This window comes from Chaetura pelagica, unplaced genomic scaffold, assembly GCF_000747805.2.
Source record: "Chaetura pelagica isolate M959 unplaced genomic scaffold, ChaPel_1.0 scaffold49, whole genome shotgun sequence".
NCBI lineage: Eukaryota > Metazoa > Chordata > Aves > Apodiformes > Apodidae > Chaetura > Chaetura pelagica.
The window spans coordinates 311,009-328,329 of record NW_009970715.1 but is presented as its reverse complement, the minus strand read 5'-3'; the positions used below and the strand labels follow the sequence as shown (position 1 = coordinate 328,329).

Here is a 17,321-nt window from a genome sequence, read left to right as displayed (position 1 = left end):
CCCGGCCTGGCGGCTCCGAGCGGGTTTTATTCCGTGTCCAGCCCGAATCCACGTCCCCGTGCGGGGCTGCGGGGGGCAGGGCCGGGCGGTGGGGCCCGTCCCGGGCTCTGCCTGTGGGGACAGGGAGGGTGAGGAGGCCCTGAGGGACCTGAGCTCTCCAGGCCCTGCGCCCTCCGTGCTGCTCTTGTTCCTCACACGCGGGTGTTCAGGAAGCAGAACCTCCTCGGTCACCAGGCCCCGCCGTCCTGGAGCCCAGGGCACGTCATTGGTGCTGCAGGTAAAGCCCAGGGCAGCTCCCTGCATCCCTGGAACGGCCTTGGGGCAGCAGCGAGGCTCACACAGACAGGCAGGAGACAGCCTGGCCTTGGGGTTCTTTGCTCTTTAATTCCCTCTCTTGGGATCCGTGTCAGAAGGGCAGCCAGGAGGCAGTCGTTTGGTGAAGCTGCTTTGGCCTTATCAGCTTTATTGCTGCAAATATCAGCACCTCAGTGCACGTGTGTGTGCTGTCCTGCCCGGGATGGTGTGTGAAAACATCTGTTAATTGCCAGCAACACACAGGCTGCTGCTGAGTTCCTTCCTTGCTGAGGAAATGATGTTGCTGATTGGCTTGTGTTTACATTTCTCGTGATTAAAAATCTAAATTCCCAAGATTTTAGGGAATTTAGAAGTTGTCAGCCAAGGGTCCATCCACCTGGGCAGGCCAGGGGGCACACTGTGTCATTTTCTTAGGAGGAAAGACATCTTTGTTCTTGCTGTTTATCCAAGAAAGCATCTTGGAGTTCTTGGCTCTGTTGCTCAGGAGAGGGACAAGCAGGTAACTGTGAGGCTGCCCTTGTCCATCACCAGGTGCCATCACCTCCTGGACAGCTTCCACCCACAGCAAGTCTGTCACTTGAATAACCACAGGAGGAATGGCTGTTGTTCTGGAGATGGGTTGGGTCAGTGTCTTGGAAGTCTGTGCCCAGCATAGTGACAGTCTCTGGTGTTTCCATTTCAACCACATGAAAAAGGCTTCAAACACAGCAGCAAACTCAGTAACAAACCTCATCACTATTTCCCCCCCATCCCTTTTTTTTGGAGTAATTTCAAAAGACTTCCTGTTTTTCCTGTTTGTTTTATCAGGAAGGTTAGAAGAAGAGATACTGACTGATTAGTGATTCCAGCAGAGGGGTGCAGATTAAAAATGTCAAAAATTACTACAGAACTTCTTTTGGAAAGAGCTGTTCCAAGATCCACGAGGCTCCGGAAGATCGAGACACTGAAGTAAGTGCAGACAGACCCGTGGAAAATTCCAGCTCAATTCAACCTCCTGGGCCATCCTTTTTATTTTTTGTCCTTCCCTTCCCCTTTTTTAGCATTTTTACTGGAGAAAAACAAAAAAAGGCAGTTACAAAGCACAGGATGGGAGATGGGTTTCCAGCAGCTCCCACCTCTTCGCATGATGTCCATTGTGTGTTGTTGCCACCTCCTTTCTGGCAAACTGCTTAAGGCTGATTTCCTAATGCTAAGATATGCTCCCTCACCCCAAAACACTTCTCTCTTTGCTAGTGGCTCCTTAATGTGAATAAGAGAATCTCTTCTGGCCTGGATTTTAGAGGGTTTGGAAAATATTTCTGGCATTATTTCCCCTCCTTTTCCCTCTCCCTCCATTAATTTCCATTATCTCTAAATCCATTTATGTTAGTAGAGGGAGAATTAAACTCTGACACACTTAGAACCCACTCAAAACAAATTAGTTCCTCAGATGCTTAACAGAGGTCACTGAAAATATGTGTCTTTCCACATGTTTAATACAGTGGAATTTCACTGTTCCAGAACTGGTCAATCCGAGTGACTCAGCTGGCCGGTTTCTGCCTGGTGCCTTTGTTGGTTTTGTTCCTTATTTAAGTGGTTTTTATTTCATATGTACTTCATTTAAAGTTATTTCTTTTCATTTGTCTTGTGCTGAAATCATTGCTTTTAGAAGGAAACTGAAAAGTTTACCCAAAGGGGACAGAGCTGGGTAACAAAGAGGTGTTGGAAGGAGGCAGTTTGTAGGGTGTGTCTTTTTCCACAAAGCTTCCTACTGTGGTTTGAAGGGTTATGTTTCAGAGAATCCATTTGGCAAAATCTGCTGAGTTTCTCCCCAAAAATGACACAGCAGTGATGCTCAGCTTTGCAGCCAGCTGAATTCTCTGCAGCCTTTCTTATTTCTTCAAACTGACTGGTTGGGGTTTCTGAGGTGACAAGGGGAGAAGAAGTGGTCTTGCTTCCCAGTTTTCTTTACAGTATTGATTCACACTTAATTTATATTTAGAAGGTTGGGGTTTTTTGCTCATCATTAGAGATGGAGATTCTGTTCATTAATGGAACTCAGGATCATGTCCTCAAGAGTTGTTGGCTGTCAGGACTAGAAGCTCCCTTTGGAGCTTCAAATTATCTCATCAGATCTAAATGACCTTTCTTATAATAAGAAGTGTTCTCTGTCTTACAGAGAAGGGGACTTCTCTTCCCCTCACAAATACTGCACCCCTTTCTCTTTCAGGACAAAATGCTTTTCTTCTTGGACTTTTCTTAGGTAGATTCTATCTTTGCCATTGAAGTTTCTTGCAGAAAAAATTTCCCTGTAAAAGAAACTGATAAATGGCTTTTTGGTGAAGTTATTTTTTTGAAAACAGCCAAATGATTTGGGCTCCTACCCTGCACTTGGCCTGAACTTCTCATGCAGAGAAGAAAAATTTGGAGCCAGATGAGCAAACTGATCCGATTTACTACTTCCTTGTGTGAGTAGAAACCTCAGCATGAGGGGGGGAGGGGGCAGGACTAACCTTTTGGAGTCACCTTTCTCTTACATTGCTTTTACCAGCTGAGAGATGGGTGATGTCTAAAAAAAAATGAGTGAAATAACCAATCTGGTGCATTTTGTGGGCAGGGTGGGCAGGTGGTGTCTTGTGTTGCCACAGCCCCTTTTGTTGAATTGACATTGCAAAGGAATAAAATACCAACATTCTTAGGGAGGGACTTTTTCTGGTGATTTCCTGTCCTCAGCCAGTTTGGTTACCTGTTTATCTGGACTGCAGGACAATTGTACTGCAAATGGTTGACTGGAGCTTCTGGTGGTGTCAGCTCAGACACAGCATCTTCTCCACATGTCTGTCCTTGCAGTCCAGAATGCTTCAGACAAGAAAAAGCAGGATGGGTCAGGTTTACCCAGCAAGTTGTGCCAGACTGAGAGGTGGGACCTTGTGTCCTGTGGAAGTCAGCACTTGTTCTTCTCATGAACTGCAGATGCTTCATGTCCTCTTTGTGTTTTCAGCCTCTCCAAGCTGCAGTTGAAGACTGGAGATTTAGACCCGCGTCTGTTTTCCCGTCTGAGGCATCTCCAGAAATTAGATCTCTCTGATAATTTACTGGACAAATTTCCCAACAGTCTAACCCTGCCTGATCTGCGTGTCCTGAACTGCAACAACAACAAACTGGAAGATGTAACTGCTCTGAAACAGTTCCCTCTGCTCGAGGAGCTGACCTACGAGAACAACGTGTACTTGACAGTGAGTTGCCTCCCACCCCTACAAGCTGAGCATTAAATAGAGGAGGAAACAAAGAGCAGTTGTGCTGGGTTATTGTTTGTTGTTCTTAGGCAGCAAGTGTTAGGGCATCTGAGGAGCAGCCAGGCTTTTTGTGCCCCTTCACCTCTTCTTGCCACTGGTTCCTGACCTGCAGAAGGGACTTGCTCAGAGTTATTAACATCTGGGAATCTTGGCTGGATTCTTCAGGCCTGAGTCCCATCTTGGGTGGCTTGTCAGGCAGGATAAGCTCATTCTTCTGTAAAATACAGTAATGACTGTGTAGAAATGTCCTTATATGTTAGTTTGAGTGCCCCTTGTGCTCTGGAAAAGCAGACTTCATCCTCTGATAAAAGAGTTAAAATTGGTGATTAGTCTAGTTGAGATTTTCTGTCTTCTCCCCAGAGGCTCTGCTGACTGTCCAGTTTAAGCACCCAAAACTGTACTTTACCTGTACTTTAACCTGCCATCAGCCACTATCACTGTCCCCAGGTGCCTGTTTGCTGTTTCATGTTGGCAGAAATGTGTGTGTGGCTGCATAGAATCATAGAATTGGTTTGGGTTGGAAGGCCCTTAAAATTCATCTGCTTCCAAACCCCCTGCATGGGCAGGGACACCTCCCACCAGACCAGGTTGCTCCAAGCCCCATCCAACCGGCCCTTCAACACTGCCAGGGATGGGGCAGCCACAGCTTCCCTGGGCAGCCTGGGCCAGGCTCTCACCACCCTCACAGGGAAGAATTTCTTCCGGATTTCTCAACTTAATCTCCCATCTTCCAGTTTTAATCCATTCCCCCTTGTCCTCTCACTCCCTGCCCTTGTCCCAAGTCCCTCCCCAGCTTTCATGTAGCCCCTTCACTTACTGGAAGATGCTCTAAGATCTCCCTGGAGCCTTCTGGTCTCCAGGCTGAGGAGCTGGACTGGGGAGGGAGTCTGATGTAAAACACAGCTGACCCCAAGCAGGGTTGGAGGTGATGGTGTCCCTGGGGCCGGGCTGACCTTCCTCGGCCTCCAGTGCTCAGTGAAGGGATGTGGACAGAAGCCCCTGCCCTGGGGCCGGAGCAGAGGAGCCTTCTGGCACTGCCACCACCTTGTGTCCGATGTCAGTACTGCCTGAATGCGAGGCAGCTCTTTTGGCTGCAGATTAAGATCCCAGCTTTTAGGAGAGGGTTAATTTACAACTCAAAGTTGGTATTTGAGGGCGAAACACTGAGATTTTATGAAGTGACTTTTCCTGACTAAACACCTTCTTCTCCTCCATGGTTATATTTTAAATAAAGGACCAAAGCTGAAGCAAGGGTCACTAGGATGTTGAAGGGACTGGAGCATCTACCATATGAGGGAAGGCTGAGGGAGCTGGGTTTGTTCAGCTTGGAGAAAAGGCTTATAAATATCTACAGGGGGTGTCAGGAGGTGGGGCCAGACTCCTTTCCATAGTGTCCAGTGACAGAACAAGGGATAGTGGGCACAGACTGGAACACAGGAGGTTTAACCTGAATATAATAAAATATTTCTTTACTCTGAGAGTGACAGAGCCCTGGGACAGGCTGCCCAGGTAGGTTGTGGATTCTCCATCCCTGGAGACATTCCAAACCTGTCTGGATGTGTTCCCATGGGATCTGCTCTAGGGAATCCTGCTTTGACAGGATGTTGGACTAGATGATCTCCAGAGGTGCCTTCCAACCCTGACCATCCTGTGAAGTACCAGCTGCACGATTTTTGTAACTCTGCTCTCTCCTCTTCTCAGCTCAATGATGACTATAAAGTGATGTTTCTTTTGCAAAACCTGAGGCTGCTCAATGGCAAGGACATAACCAAACTGGCCAACCACGTCCGGCGTGTCAACAGCAGGAAGCTCACCAGCAAGGTAAGATGTGTCATGTTTTCTTCATCTCCAAACACCTGAGCAGTCACTAAACACTGTGCTCAGCTCCATAGCAGAGCTGCAAACAGGCAACAAATGGTTAACAGTAATTCTGGTGTGTTCTGGGCAGAGCCAGCAGTACAGGCCACCAGGAAAATGTCTCACTGCTGCTTTTTCTGGGCACTGGTTGGTTTTGCTCTGCCTGTTCTGTGTAGCCAAGCTCTGCCTTCAGTTTAAATCCCAGGGGCTGCAAAGTCTGTGTCTGACCCTCTGGTTTCCTGGGTCACTCCCATCATCGTTCAAAATGGGAGAAACTGGTGCTGACAGAACAGCTGCCTCCACCTCCCTAGATAATTTATATCACTGCCTTGGCCCCAGGGATGGGGAGCACAAAACCAGGCTCAGGATAAGGTTGTTTTTTCCAGCATACACCAGAAACAAAGATTTGTTCTTTCTTCCTCAGCTGTGCTTGCTTGGAGCTCTATTTCCACTCATTTACATACACAGTTTAGCTCCTGACAGGTTGTCCCCACTAAGCATCTTGTGATCTTGAGAAAAATGATTGTTCTATTGTGTAAAGGGTTGGGGTTGTTTTCTGTGCAGTGCTGCTCCTGCCATTTGTGTTGTAGTTAGTTGATCTTGTTAATTCCTTCTGTGTAGCAGTGGTGGAGAGATCAAACTTAAAGACTGGGATGGCTTATTGTGCTGTTTTCTGTGTGATACCTTGTACCTCAAATGGTCTTGGTGAGAGCTGCTCAGCCTCTTATCCTCCAGCCAGCAGGGCATGGAGGGTTGTTTAATGAGACACCAAGTACTCCCCTGTGCTGTTCATTTTGTGCTGGTATCTGTGCCCTAGTTACTTTTCCCTGGTGTTACTGCCTTGTACCTGGCTGCCCAGTTCTTACTGGTGTCTTAATTATGAAACGTGTGTTGAGTCCTAATTCTTAGGGGTGTGTTTCTGCCCAGCAGACACTTTTAGATGGGAATCTGTGCTGATAGGTGAGCACCTGCATGATGGTGCCCATAGTTCAGAAGCCTTTTGGAGTCCACATGCACCAGTCCTGCTCACACACACTCTTGAACTACAAGAAAACTTGTAGTTCCCATTATCCTGTGCCTGTTCTAATAAATTAGTTACCTGGTAGCAGGGCAGGATGTCAGACTCCTCAAGACCATTTGCTGTGAAATCAGGCATTGCTCTGGGTCTGTGTTGGCAAAATCTGCTTAACCAGACTCACTTTAGCTTGGTTCAGAGGAACTGGGTTTCTTGTTAGCTGAAGTTGGGGTCTGAACACTGAGAAAAGAAATGGAAGCAGTTCCATCATGGAGCTACAGAGCCTCAGGGCTGGCAACTTCTGAAATGCTTTCACCAGGACCCCTGTGCTTTTCTGCTCTGCTTTTCTGTAGTGTTCTGTTGAGTAAACTCAAGTCTTTCTGCCTAGGTTACTGCTCACTGGGAAAAATTCTTCCGTGACCAGCTGCCTGAGCAACACACAGCTGAGCAAGCCAAGTCCATCAAGAAGAAGTTCCTGAAGTCAGTACAAACCAACGTGGTGTGTGGGCCCAGCTCCCTCAGTGAATTCACCCGCTGGCGGGTAGGTCACCTTGCACTTACCCTGCTGGGCTTCAGGGAAGGACCCTGCTGCCTGATTCTGCACAGGTTGGGTTCACATGCTCTGTGGGTTTGGGTTCAGGGCATCAGGGCTCCTGCAGACCCAGTGATGTCACTTCATCTGGTCTTCTTCACTGCTTTGTTAAGCACTTACAGAAGCACCAGGCCTGAATGGGCACCATGTTGCAATGGCTTGTTGTTAAACATTGGCTTTTAATTCATAAGCAATAATGATACTTGCACTAATTACCAAGACTGCAGTATCCTTAGTACTTAATGAGTTGCAGATAACTCTGCTGGCAACCTTTAGTCTTGATGGAAGCTGTATGAAAGGAGAAAAGATAATGACAGAACTATAGTTACTCCCAGTGGAGAAAGACACCATTTAGACTGTAACATATGTTTTAATTGTATGTACAGACACACAACTGAGGCTTCCATCTCTCCTTGCTCGTTTCATTGCTGTGCAGTTGGTTTCACAAATGTGTGGCCAGGATGCTTCTGAGAAAGTGAAATTCCTTGGGTCCTGTAATGTTAGCAGAGGACTTGGCCTGCCAGGCTGTCAGCTGGGGACTTCTGAAATTCATGTAGCATATTAAGGAGGCAGACACTAAAAACTCAGCAAAGCAGCCCTTGTCATTATACATCAGGGTTTGGCTGCTGCTGCTTTTTGGCTTTTGTGTTGGTCTTTTTCTTTGTTTTTCTTTACAAACCCACATACTTCCTTCTAAGGTGAAAATGATTGCAGAAGAGTTTCTGTCATACTCACTGGGTCTGGAGTTGAGCACAGATCTTGAACCAGAGGAAAAGATAGAAGAAAATGAGGAAGAAAGCACAGAAAGCCCCAGTGAAGCTGCAGAAGATGAGGGTCAGGTTGGTGACTTTGCCAGTTACATTAACAGTGTCCATTTCATTTCCTAGGAGTTCAGCAGCACTTGTTTACATTTATGACCCTTTGGTAACAATCTCAGGCTCCTGTCTGGATTCAGCAGCCAAAACTTTATAGCCAGGCTGAAGCTTTCCCAGCAGTGTGAAAGTTGAGTTGCTCTCCAAGAGGAGAGTCATAGGAGACTCAAAAGATTTAGTCCTAGTGACTCCACCTCTCCTTTGAGGAAGGGGTATTTTTAATGAGAGAACTGGTGAGACTGTGGGGAATTTGACTTCTTTGAAATGGCTGCAGGCTGAACCCCCTCAGTCCATAAGCCAGATTTGGTTTTCTGCATTATATGGAAATTACAAGTAACTGGGACAAGGGAAGGGAGATGAAAATGAGGCTGGCTGAGTGATTTTCATGAGCTTCTGCCTCTAGGAACTCTGCAGCTGTGGGCTGTCTGATTCTTGGAGCCCAGTTGGTAACCGTGGGAGGGGACTTGCATTTGAATAATTAATATCTCTGGCATACGAATCATCTGCACGTCATGGGGAAGCTAGAAACCTTCTGCAGGAACTGACAAAATGCCTCACATAGGTCACAGTAACACCCAGCAAGAGGAAAAGGAATCATTCAAAATCAAGGTCAAAAAGCAAGAGGTCCAGGACCCAGGCAAACACCAAGGAGGAGGCAGTAGTTAATCCCAGAAAGTCCAGTCGTCTGCAGGATGACCCAGCTCCTGATAAGCCACGATCATCCAACCAGCCAGCCAAAGAGGCAACCCCTGAACAGGGAGATGAGGGGACACAAAAGAATGGAGAGCAGTTTCCCAAGGGGCAAAGCAACAGAAGATCCAGCCAGCTGACAGAGGAACAGAAAAGCCAAGAGCAGGACAATGGATTTGTTAGCTTGACCCCAGTGAAGAATTCCAAGGGCAAGGTATGTTCATCAGCCCCCTCGGGACTGGCTTTTGGCCTCTTGGTTGAGTGGGAGAAGCTGCACTCAGATTTCCTCAGAGCTCTGCACAGCTTGGAGCTCCTGATTGGCCAGATATATTGTGAGTTATGGTGTTTTTGTTTTGTTGTTTTAAATCTCTCAGAGGCATCAGGGAAGGCCCCCCCAGCTGGAGACAGTGAATCCCCTGCAGGGGATGGATGGACCAGCGCTCTGAGGTGGTGCAGTGCAAGCCTGTTCTTAGCAATGGGGCTGGCATGACTTGCTCTCTGCTCAAACAGCTGGCTGATTGGGGAAAGGTGTTTCCCCCTCAGCTGGGACCAGTTGGGATCTTAAAGGGTTTTTCACATTTCTCTGCAGCAGGAAATGAGATTCACTGCTGGGGTCTGCTGGGCACATCTTTTCTAAGGAGTTGCCTGCTGGTGTGGGAGTCTTGAGTGTTGGTGGCACCTCAGTCCAGTCTCTCCTATTCTCTGTAGCACAGAAGGGCTGAGAAAATACTTCATTTTCACTCAGATTGCTGTGTTCTGTCAGGGCAATCACAGGCAAACTGCTGGCAGGGGAATGAATTTTCTAAATGTGGATGGTTTATTGTAGGAGGATGTCAGTGCAGAGCCATTGCATTTTCTTCAGTGTCACAGTAAAGGCAACAGCCGCGAGGATTTTAAAACTCAGCTCTGGTCCTGTGTCTTCGAGCCATTGCTAGACTCTGGAGCCAGGAAAGGTGAGCTCTTGAGAGGTCTGCAGGATTCCCAGAACCACCTGGCTCTGGAATCCCAGCTGACTCCATGTGTTAGACCCCTGCTCCTTCAACATGTAGTCTCCATTGTCAGGAAGAGACTCGCTTACTTACTTCTTTGACTTTGAAAACAGGAGTCTGGGAGAGCACCCCGCAGGGAAAAGCTGTTCCATGTTAGCTGGGAACCTGGGAACTTCTCACCTGTTCTCTTCACCTTTCAGATCCCGTTGTGAGCTCCTCCAGAACTGTGGCAACTTGTGGAGGGGAATCTGTCTGTCTGATTGATTGTGAGACAGGGACAGTGCTGAAAAAATACAAGGTGGCTACAGAGGTGGGTTACAAGTGGCAAGAGGAAACATTGAACATTAACACTGTGACCTGTTACTGTCTGTTACACATGTATCCATAATATATACCACAAGGAGTTCTGAAAGGTTTTCAAGCATTAAAGTGGACCAGTCTTAACAAGATGGAGACACTAAACATGGCTTGCTTATCCTTTTTAGCCAGGTTTGGCTTTTATATTTTGTTCAGTTCAAGGCCTGCTCTTCTGAGGGTTGTTTTGAGAGTCGATGCTCTGGCTGGAATAATGGTGTCATTTCACCTGAACAGCTCTGGTGGCAGTTATCTGTGAGCTGACAGCTGGCTGCTGCCTGGTCTCTTTTGTGCTATTTTTGGTTTCTTTCTGTCCTAGGAGTTTTTCAGTGTTGCTTGGACAACCCTCACGATGGCGATCAGTGACGGTCGGAAAAAATCTCACAATATCTTGGCAGCTGCTGGGAGGAGAGGGATTGTCAAATTGATCCATGTGGCAGCTGACTTCTGCTACGGGGAGATAAAGGCTCATAAAAAGCCCATTGCTACTGTCTGCTTCAGCCCAACTCGAGAAACTCACCTCTTCAGTAAGTCTCTGGTTCAGAATCTCTTCAGCTTTAGCACCTGATGTAGAAGAGGCTGGGTGTCCTTGTCACTGGGGGTCACAGTGCCAGCAGGGTTGGGCAGGGAGCACACACATGTACAGACATTCTGGAGAGCCTGTTGTTAGTCTGCTATGGCAGGCATCAGAAAGTACAAGTGGTTTCAGCCTTTAGCTGAGGTGCAGCAGCTCCTGTTGCCCTCTCTGGGTGGCTGTCACGTACACACTAGCCACAAACAAGCAGTGGATCCATTCCCAGGGGTGAGTAAGAAGAAGGAGAAGGTTGTTGGGGGCAGGCAGTGAGTGATCAGCCAGCAGAGCTCTCTCATGGAGCATAGCAACAGGGACAATGCAGCCTGCTGCTGCTTTGGATTTTGTTTTTTCCAACAAGCAAAGCTGCACTTTAATGGCTTAGGAATAAATGAGATTTATTTTTTTTTTGAGTGCTGGGTCTTCTCAGAAATTTTTATTCAGGTCCTGATGTAGAAGAGAGATTTACCAGAGAGGCTGAGGCTTAGGGACTGGTGGGAAGTAAACAAATTGTAGGTGCAAATTGTAGTTACAAATTGTAGGTGCATTGTCAAAGCTGTGAGTGAGCTGTCACAGGGCCAGCCAGACCACACCTGCACCCCACAGCACATTGTTCCTCTTGCCTACAATTACCCACATCCTGGAGTGGTTAGAGTGCTACATGAACCATTAAAAGTGGAATTGTTTATAAATCTGTAGTGGAGACTTTTCAAGAAGAAGCTGCAGAATGTAAAAAGAAGAATCCTAGATAAAAAAAGGAGGCTCACAGCACATCTGTGACATGACCAGGAAAGCTCATCATATTGTATAGAGGAATGTCTAGTAATGAAGTGAGAGTCTTTGCTTGCCTGTCTGGGGACTGGACTCTGAGTTTGAGGGATATCATCTGATAAGGAGCCAGGTTGCTCTGAGCAATCCATTGGAATGGTTTCTGGGATCAGTACAGCAGCTTGGTGACAAAGACATCCAGGTCTGTCACACTTTAGACCAGTGTCTGACTTTCCCAGTGGGAGCTGCTGTGGATGTGCCCACTGTCAGCTGTGGATTTGTGGAATGAGGTGGTATCTGCCTGAAAGCAGAGACTGGAGCTTATATTTTAGGTTCCTTTAGGACCCACAACCAGAAACATGATCTGAAAGGGGCACCAATGAATGACCCAAGGTAGCAGTGGACACCAGGGAACAACCCTTCTTTGATCTGCTCCTCTCAGAGCACAGGATAAGAATGCAGATAACTGGTGGTGCATGTTTGACACTGTCTGGGAAGTGGTGCTGAGCCAGGAGCCTCGGTGACTGCTGCTGTGCTTTAACCAGCTCTCTGCTGCCACAGGCCTAGAGGCTGACAGCCTGTGACACAGGTAGACTTGCCAGCTAGCAGGAGAAGAGCCAGATGAGCAGCAGTGTCACTACCTGCTTCTCTTCTGTGTCCCACAGCTGCCTCCTATGACAAGCGAATTGCACTCTGGGATATTGGGATTCCAGACTGTGACTACAATTTCAAAGCAAGGTAAAGGTTCAAAGGCCAGATGTGGCCAGTCCAGGAGCCTATACCTGTCATGTCGCAGCACCACTTAACTGCTTGTTCTCTTTTTGTGTGTGTTGTGTTGTGGTTTGTTCTGTTTTGTTTTGTAGCCAGCTGCTGGTGCTGGAATCACTCTCCATTCCCTTACGGATTGCCCTGGTCCCCACCTGCCCAGAGCAGTACCTGCTGGCTGGCTGTGAAAGCAGCTGCCTTGCCTGGAGTATAAAACTGGATAAGGAACAAAAAAACAGGTGAGAATCAATAGCTGGGGGGGGCGGGGCCTGCATGTGCTTTTTTCCTTGACAAGAAGAGGTAGTGCTAGCAAAGGCTTTCCTGCTGCCCAAAGAGGAAGAAAAGCAGCATGTCCTACCAGGAGCCTATACCTGTCATGTCGCAGCACCACTTAACTGCTTGTTCTCTTTTTGTGTGTGTTGTGTTGTGGTTTGTTCTGTTTTGTTTTGTAGCCAGCTGCTGGTGCTGGAATCACTCTCCATTCCCTTACGGATTGCCCTGGTCCCCACCTGCCCAGAGCAGTACCTGCTGGCTGGCTGTGAAAGCAGCTGCCTTGCCTGGAGTATAAAACTGGATAAGGAACAAAAAAACAGGTGAGAATCAATAGCTGGGGGGGGCGGGGCCTGCATGTGCTTTTTTCCTTGACAAGAAGAGGTAGTGCTAGCAAAGGCTTTTCTGCTGACCAAAGAGGAAGAAAAGCAGCATGTCCTACCAAACTTGAAACATCCTCCCCTTCCCAAGAAAAAAATCCTAGTGGAACACTGAGGGTGTGTGTTCAGAGCTGGCAGCCCTGGGCTTGGGCTGGTGCTCCAGCCTGCAAGCCTTGCAGCCTGTTCTGAAGGAAGGCTGGCCTGAGTAATACAATATCCTAAAAGTTAAGGGTGTATCATCTTGGAGTAGTGTGAGGGAGGATAAATTCTTGGATCAAGTTCCAGTCTCCCAGCAAGGCCTACCCTGCTGCTGCTGCTACGTGAGGTTACCCAGGAAACTTGGTGCTCTCTGGGAGCACAGAAAACAATTAGAAAAAAGCAGCAAAAGAAGTAATGCCCTGCTGACACACAGGAATAATCCTCATGGCTGCAGTCAGATGAAGTCAGACAGTGGTCTCCTAAACAAATGGGCTTTATCAATAAACCCAGGTGGCTGGAAGCAGGAGTTCAAGTGGGAATTGATTGGAGTTTGGCAGAAGACTCCCTCACATGGGAATTCCCTCCTGGGTTCTGTACCTGGGTGCCCTTCCAGAGCTGCCCCTTCAGGACTGAGCTCATGTTTCCCTCCCCCCCCCAACTCTAGGCCTTTTGAAGCCATATTCCAGTTTCCTGATGAGGATGGAGGAATGACAACATCTCACAGGGTTGATGGTTTGGCTTTTCTGAATGACGATGTCGTCGGTGAGTACGAACACAAGAGCCAAAGCCAGAACCAGGCACTCAGCACGGGGCAGGCTGACACCAGCAGGATGAGCAGAGGGGTGGCTGGGGCATCACTGCCTCTTCTTTAGTTCTTGGGGGGCTTGCAGAGAATGGAGTTGTCCCTCATCTTACCCTAAAATGTGGGCTAAAAGTGCAAACACTTGTCTGAGCCAGCCTGGAAATGAGCAGGACCCCTCCCTGAGAGCAGTGTCACCCAAGGGCTGGTAGCAGCAGGATTTATTGGGGTTTTTTTGCAGGGGATTCAGGGGTTCCCAGATGGGGGTGGGGTTTTTCAAGCACAGGCTGGGTCTTTCTGAGTAGCTTATGCTTGTTCTACAGTGCAGAACATAAACATGGGCCTGAAACCCCCTCTGCACCCTCCCAATTATCCTGCAATAAGGTAAAGGAAGTGGAAAGAGTTTGCTGCTGGTATCAGGTCCCACATCTTAACAGCCACGTTCTGGGTGGACCAACCTTCACCATCTTGGGGCATTTCACTTCTCAGCCACTGACACCTCTCCCCTCTTACTTCCCTAGTTTCCAAGAGCTCCAAACTGGGATGCATATATTTATGGAGCTGGAGTCGGTCGTTTGACGCCAAGGGGAAGGGCTGCCAGCGAACTGTGTCTGCAGTCATTCTTGCTGAGCTGGAGTGGTCCACAACAGACATGTCCTACCTGACTCTCAGCACCTGCCCAGGTAGGGGAGCAGCACCCTTCCTTGGGTGAGCAACCAGGCTGCACCCATCCCCACAGCACAGCTGGACACACAGGTCAGGACAGACTTGGAGCAGTTGTGTCCTTTCAGCTGTCAGAGGTACTGGGGTGACACCACCTTCCTGCTACCCAGAGCTGGTGGGGTGGCCCTGTGGCTTGGCTACAGCCACTGGCATTCATCCTGCTCCTGCAGGAGGGGTTGGAATCCCACAGACAGGGCAGCTGGCTTTTCAGACTAACAAGGAATAAACACACCTGCTCCAATTGCCACTTTCCAAAACCAAAAAGTCTGAAGAAGTCAGAAGAAGTGGCAGTGTGTTTGCCACTGTGTTTCTGTACTGGCTCAAGATAGCTGCTGTATCTTAAAACCAACTTCTGCTTCACCAGAGAAGACTGGACTCCCAGGTCCATGCTTGTTTTCCAGCTTCTTCTTTTGGTCTTAACAGCAAAGGGCTACGTGTTCTGTGGGGATGAGAAAGGCAGCGTGTGGATGTACAACCTCTCAGGCCACACCCCAGCCTGGAGCTCTGCAAAGGGGAAACGCTCAGACAAGAAGATCCCTCCTGCACAGGTGGGTCTGATGTTCCTCCCTGAGGCCGAGCTGGGCCTCGCACCCTCCCCTGCAGCTGTTCCCACTCTGCTGAGCACATTTACACCCCAACACCCTGTGGGTTTTCTCGACCTGGCACTCACAAGCAATTAAAAGCAATTATCTCTCCAGAGCGTGACCAAGGTCACCTTCCACATCTCACACCAAGACAATTAGGACAGGAAGGAGGAGCTGTAAAGCAGGTCTGTTTGCTCCCACCTCCTGCAGCTTGGCAACTTGAAGGGCCCTTGGTCAAAGATCTGTGGTGAAACTGGAGAGCCTGGCAACACAGCATCTCCCTGAGGGACCAAGGGGAGAGAACCAGGGCAGCTGTGCCCAGGAAAGGCCTCCCTGCTTCCATGTGTTCTTTGCTTGGCATTTCCCTGGCCCCTCTGGGAAGTTCCTATTCCCTTGCACAATGAAAGCACACACACACACCCACTCTTGCACACACCCACTCTTACACCCCCCACACCCCAGGGCTCCCACTCCATCCTGTGGTCACCAGCTCTCCTTCCACCCAGGTGCTGCACCACATTCCCGGGAAAAGGAAGAGCCTTTTCCTTCAGCTTTCCCTGGTGGGTAGGAAAGCAGATTCCACAGAAACCCAACCAGCACAGCAGGCAGTCACAAAATAACCTCCCCCCTTCCCCCCACTCCCTTCCTACCCAGCCTCTCTTCTCCTCCTAGATTCTCCAGTGGCCGGAGCTGCGGGCAAAGGGGGAGCAGCTGAGTGAGATCCTGGTCAATAACGTGGTCTCAGACCCCACCTTTACTTACCTTGTTGTTCTCACTAGTGTGAACATTACAGCAATTTGGAAGAAGTCATAGTTCCCTGTAACACTGTTTCACTCCCGTGCTTTGAAATAGTGCAGTATTAGTGACTGTTACCCATGTGACCATCAGCGTTTTCTAGACCAGCTGTTCATGTGCAAGAATTGAAAGAGTAAGAGTTTATAAAACTCATCATGTCATTATCAACATCTGGGTTCTTTTCCTGTCAGATCTCACAATTTGTGCATTTGTTTTATAGAAATGACACTTAATTAAACAAAACACCAGTTCAGTTGGCAGTGCCTGGACTTTTTGAAGAGGGAAAGCAGAGAGTTCATCTCCCAGTGTCACCCAAGCAGCTCATTCTGGGGGTGAACCCCCCCTACAACTCACCCAGTACAAATGGTTGCCTTGAGCTCCAATTAGAAAAGTAGAAATAATTTTAATGAGCTAATCATCCAATCAAACAAGACATACATGCTCTTGTCTGGTACAGGAAACCCAAACTCAAAAGATGGTGGCTGCTGCTAAAAGTTAAACAGGAGTGGGGGGAAAAGATTTGTCCTTAATGGAGGTTTCAAGACAGCTTCACCAAACAGAGCAGCCCAGGCCACTCCAAGCCTGGTGATTTCACTCAATTCCTTCTTGTTTGTCTTTAATAGCAACCTGTAAAACAGACAAGAACCACTCCTGAGCTGGGGGAGCTGAAGCATTCACCCAACCCTTCTGTGAAACACAGGAACCTTCACAACCTCCCCAGTCTCCTCCATAAACCTCCACAATCCCAGAAAAAAAACCCCTAAACTTGAATTAAAATCAGAATTTATTTACAAGAGCAGTGGGGGCTGAAACCTTTTACGAGCACCTCTGAGCACACTACATGGACAGGACCCTGTTCTAGTGCCCTATTCTGGTCCCCCCTGGTTTGGTCTGAATCTATTTTAGGGTAGATTGAAGTCTGAAAAATCAGAGGGTAATTAAATCTGATTGCACAGTTGAGCAGAAGAAATGAGAATTGGATAATAATAATGTTGCAGGGTTTTGGCAAGATAAATCATTTTAAAAAGCAATTAGAAGAACAGAAAATGGTTTTGTACAGTCATAAGATTGGAGAATAAATAATAAATATAAATAATATAATAAATTAAAAATAAGTAAGACCAATGCTGGATATTTAAGGAATTACTGAGCACCCACTGAACTCTTGCTGGGTATAAAATAACCCTTGAGAGCAGCCAGGGTCCCACAGGAGCTGAGTAACACAACCCTGCACAGCTTTAATGAATTAATCAAGGTCAATTAGCAGCACTAAAGGTCCCACTACCCCTCCCTAAAGTTGAAAAAAAGGAGAAAGACTGACCCTAAATCTCTCCTCCAGCAGGGAGAGCTCGCTGATCAGGTCGGTGATGGCATTGGTGAAGGCTTCTTGGGGGCTGTAATCGGGGGTGGTTTGGACTCGGATGATGATTTTGTGCTCCAGGGGGTGAGGGACTTTGTACCCTGCGAATAACACCTGGGGGTCCTTCAGGAGCTGCCTGGGAGGGAAGAGCAGCAGTGAAAAAAGCCAAGAGCAGCAGTGAAAAAAAACCCAAGAGCACTTAGGGGCTGGTAGAGCAAATAAGAAGTTAAGAAGCCGTGGGTTTGATGGGTTTTCTTCCCCACACACCCAAACAAGGCCCCGTCGCTTCGCCCTGACAACATTTCATCACCTTCCTGAGGAGAATCGTTCTCAAAAGCCCCAAATCCTAAGAATTTACACTCCCCCCC

At 48.0% G+C, this 17,321-nt stretch overlaps 3 protein-coding genes across 3 annotated transcripts in view; 1 reads left to right on the top strand and 2 right to left on the bottom strand.

Moving 5' to 3' along the window:
• The window catches only part of ALKBH4 (alkB, alkylation repair homolog 4 (E. coli)), a 2,485-nt gene extending 2,182 nt beyond the window's left edge, over window positions 1-303 (bottom strand). The window contains exon 1 of the mRNA XM_010006047.1: window positions 196-303. Within this exon, the coding sequence (XP_010004349.1) occupies window positions 196-303 (108 nt within the window). The remainder of the gene's footprint in view (window positions 1-195) is intronic.
• Window positions 304-1,142: 839 nt separating this feature from the next.
• Window positions 1,143-15,678, top strand: LRWD1 (leucine-rich repeats and WD repeat domain containing 1). Its single transcript, XM_010006027.1, has 15 exons — window positions 1,143-1,263; window positions 3,296-3,530; window positions 5,292-5,411; window positions 6,851-7,003; window positions 7,753-7,893; window positions 8,489-8,830; window positions 9,443-9,569; window positions 9,806-9,915; window positions 10,279-10,486; window positions 11,964-12,036; window positions 12,162-12,302; window positions 13,357-13,454; window positions 14,013-14,174; window positions 14,638-14,762; window positions 15,471-15,678. The coding sequence occupies exons 1-15, from the start codon at window positions 1,184-1,186 to the stop codon at window positions 15,609-15,611; spliced, it is 2,256 nt and encodes a 751-aa protein (XP_010004329.1). The 5' UTR covers window positions 1,143-1,183; the 3' UTR covers window positions 15,612-15,678.
• A 506-nt stretch (window positions 15,679-16,184) lies between these two features.
• The window catches only part of LOC104396229 (DNA-directed RNA polymerase II subunit RPB11-a-like), a 1,904-nt gene continuing 767 nt past the window's right edge, over window positions 16,185-17,321 (bottom strand). The window contains exons 2-3 of the mRNA XM_010006046.1: window positions 16,915-17,089; window positions 16,185-16,220 (exon numbers count right to left, since the gene is read on the bottom strand). Coding sequence (XP_010004348.1) covers window positions 16,185-16,220; window positions 16,915-17,089 — 211 coding nt within the window. The remainder of the gene's footprint in view (window positions 16,221-16,914; window positions 17,090-17,321) is intronic.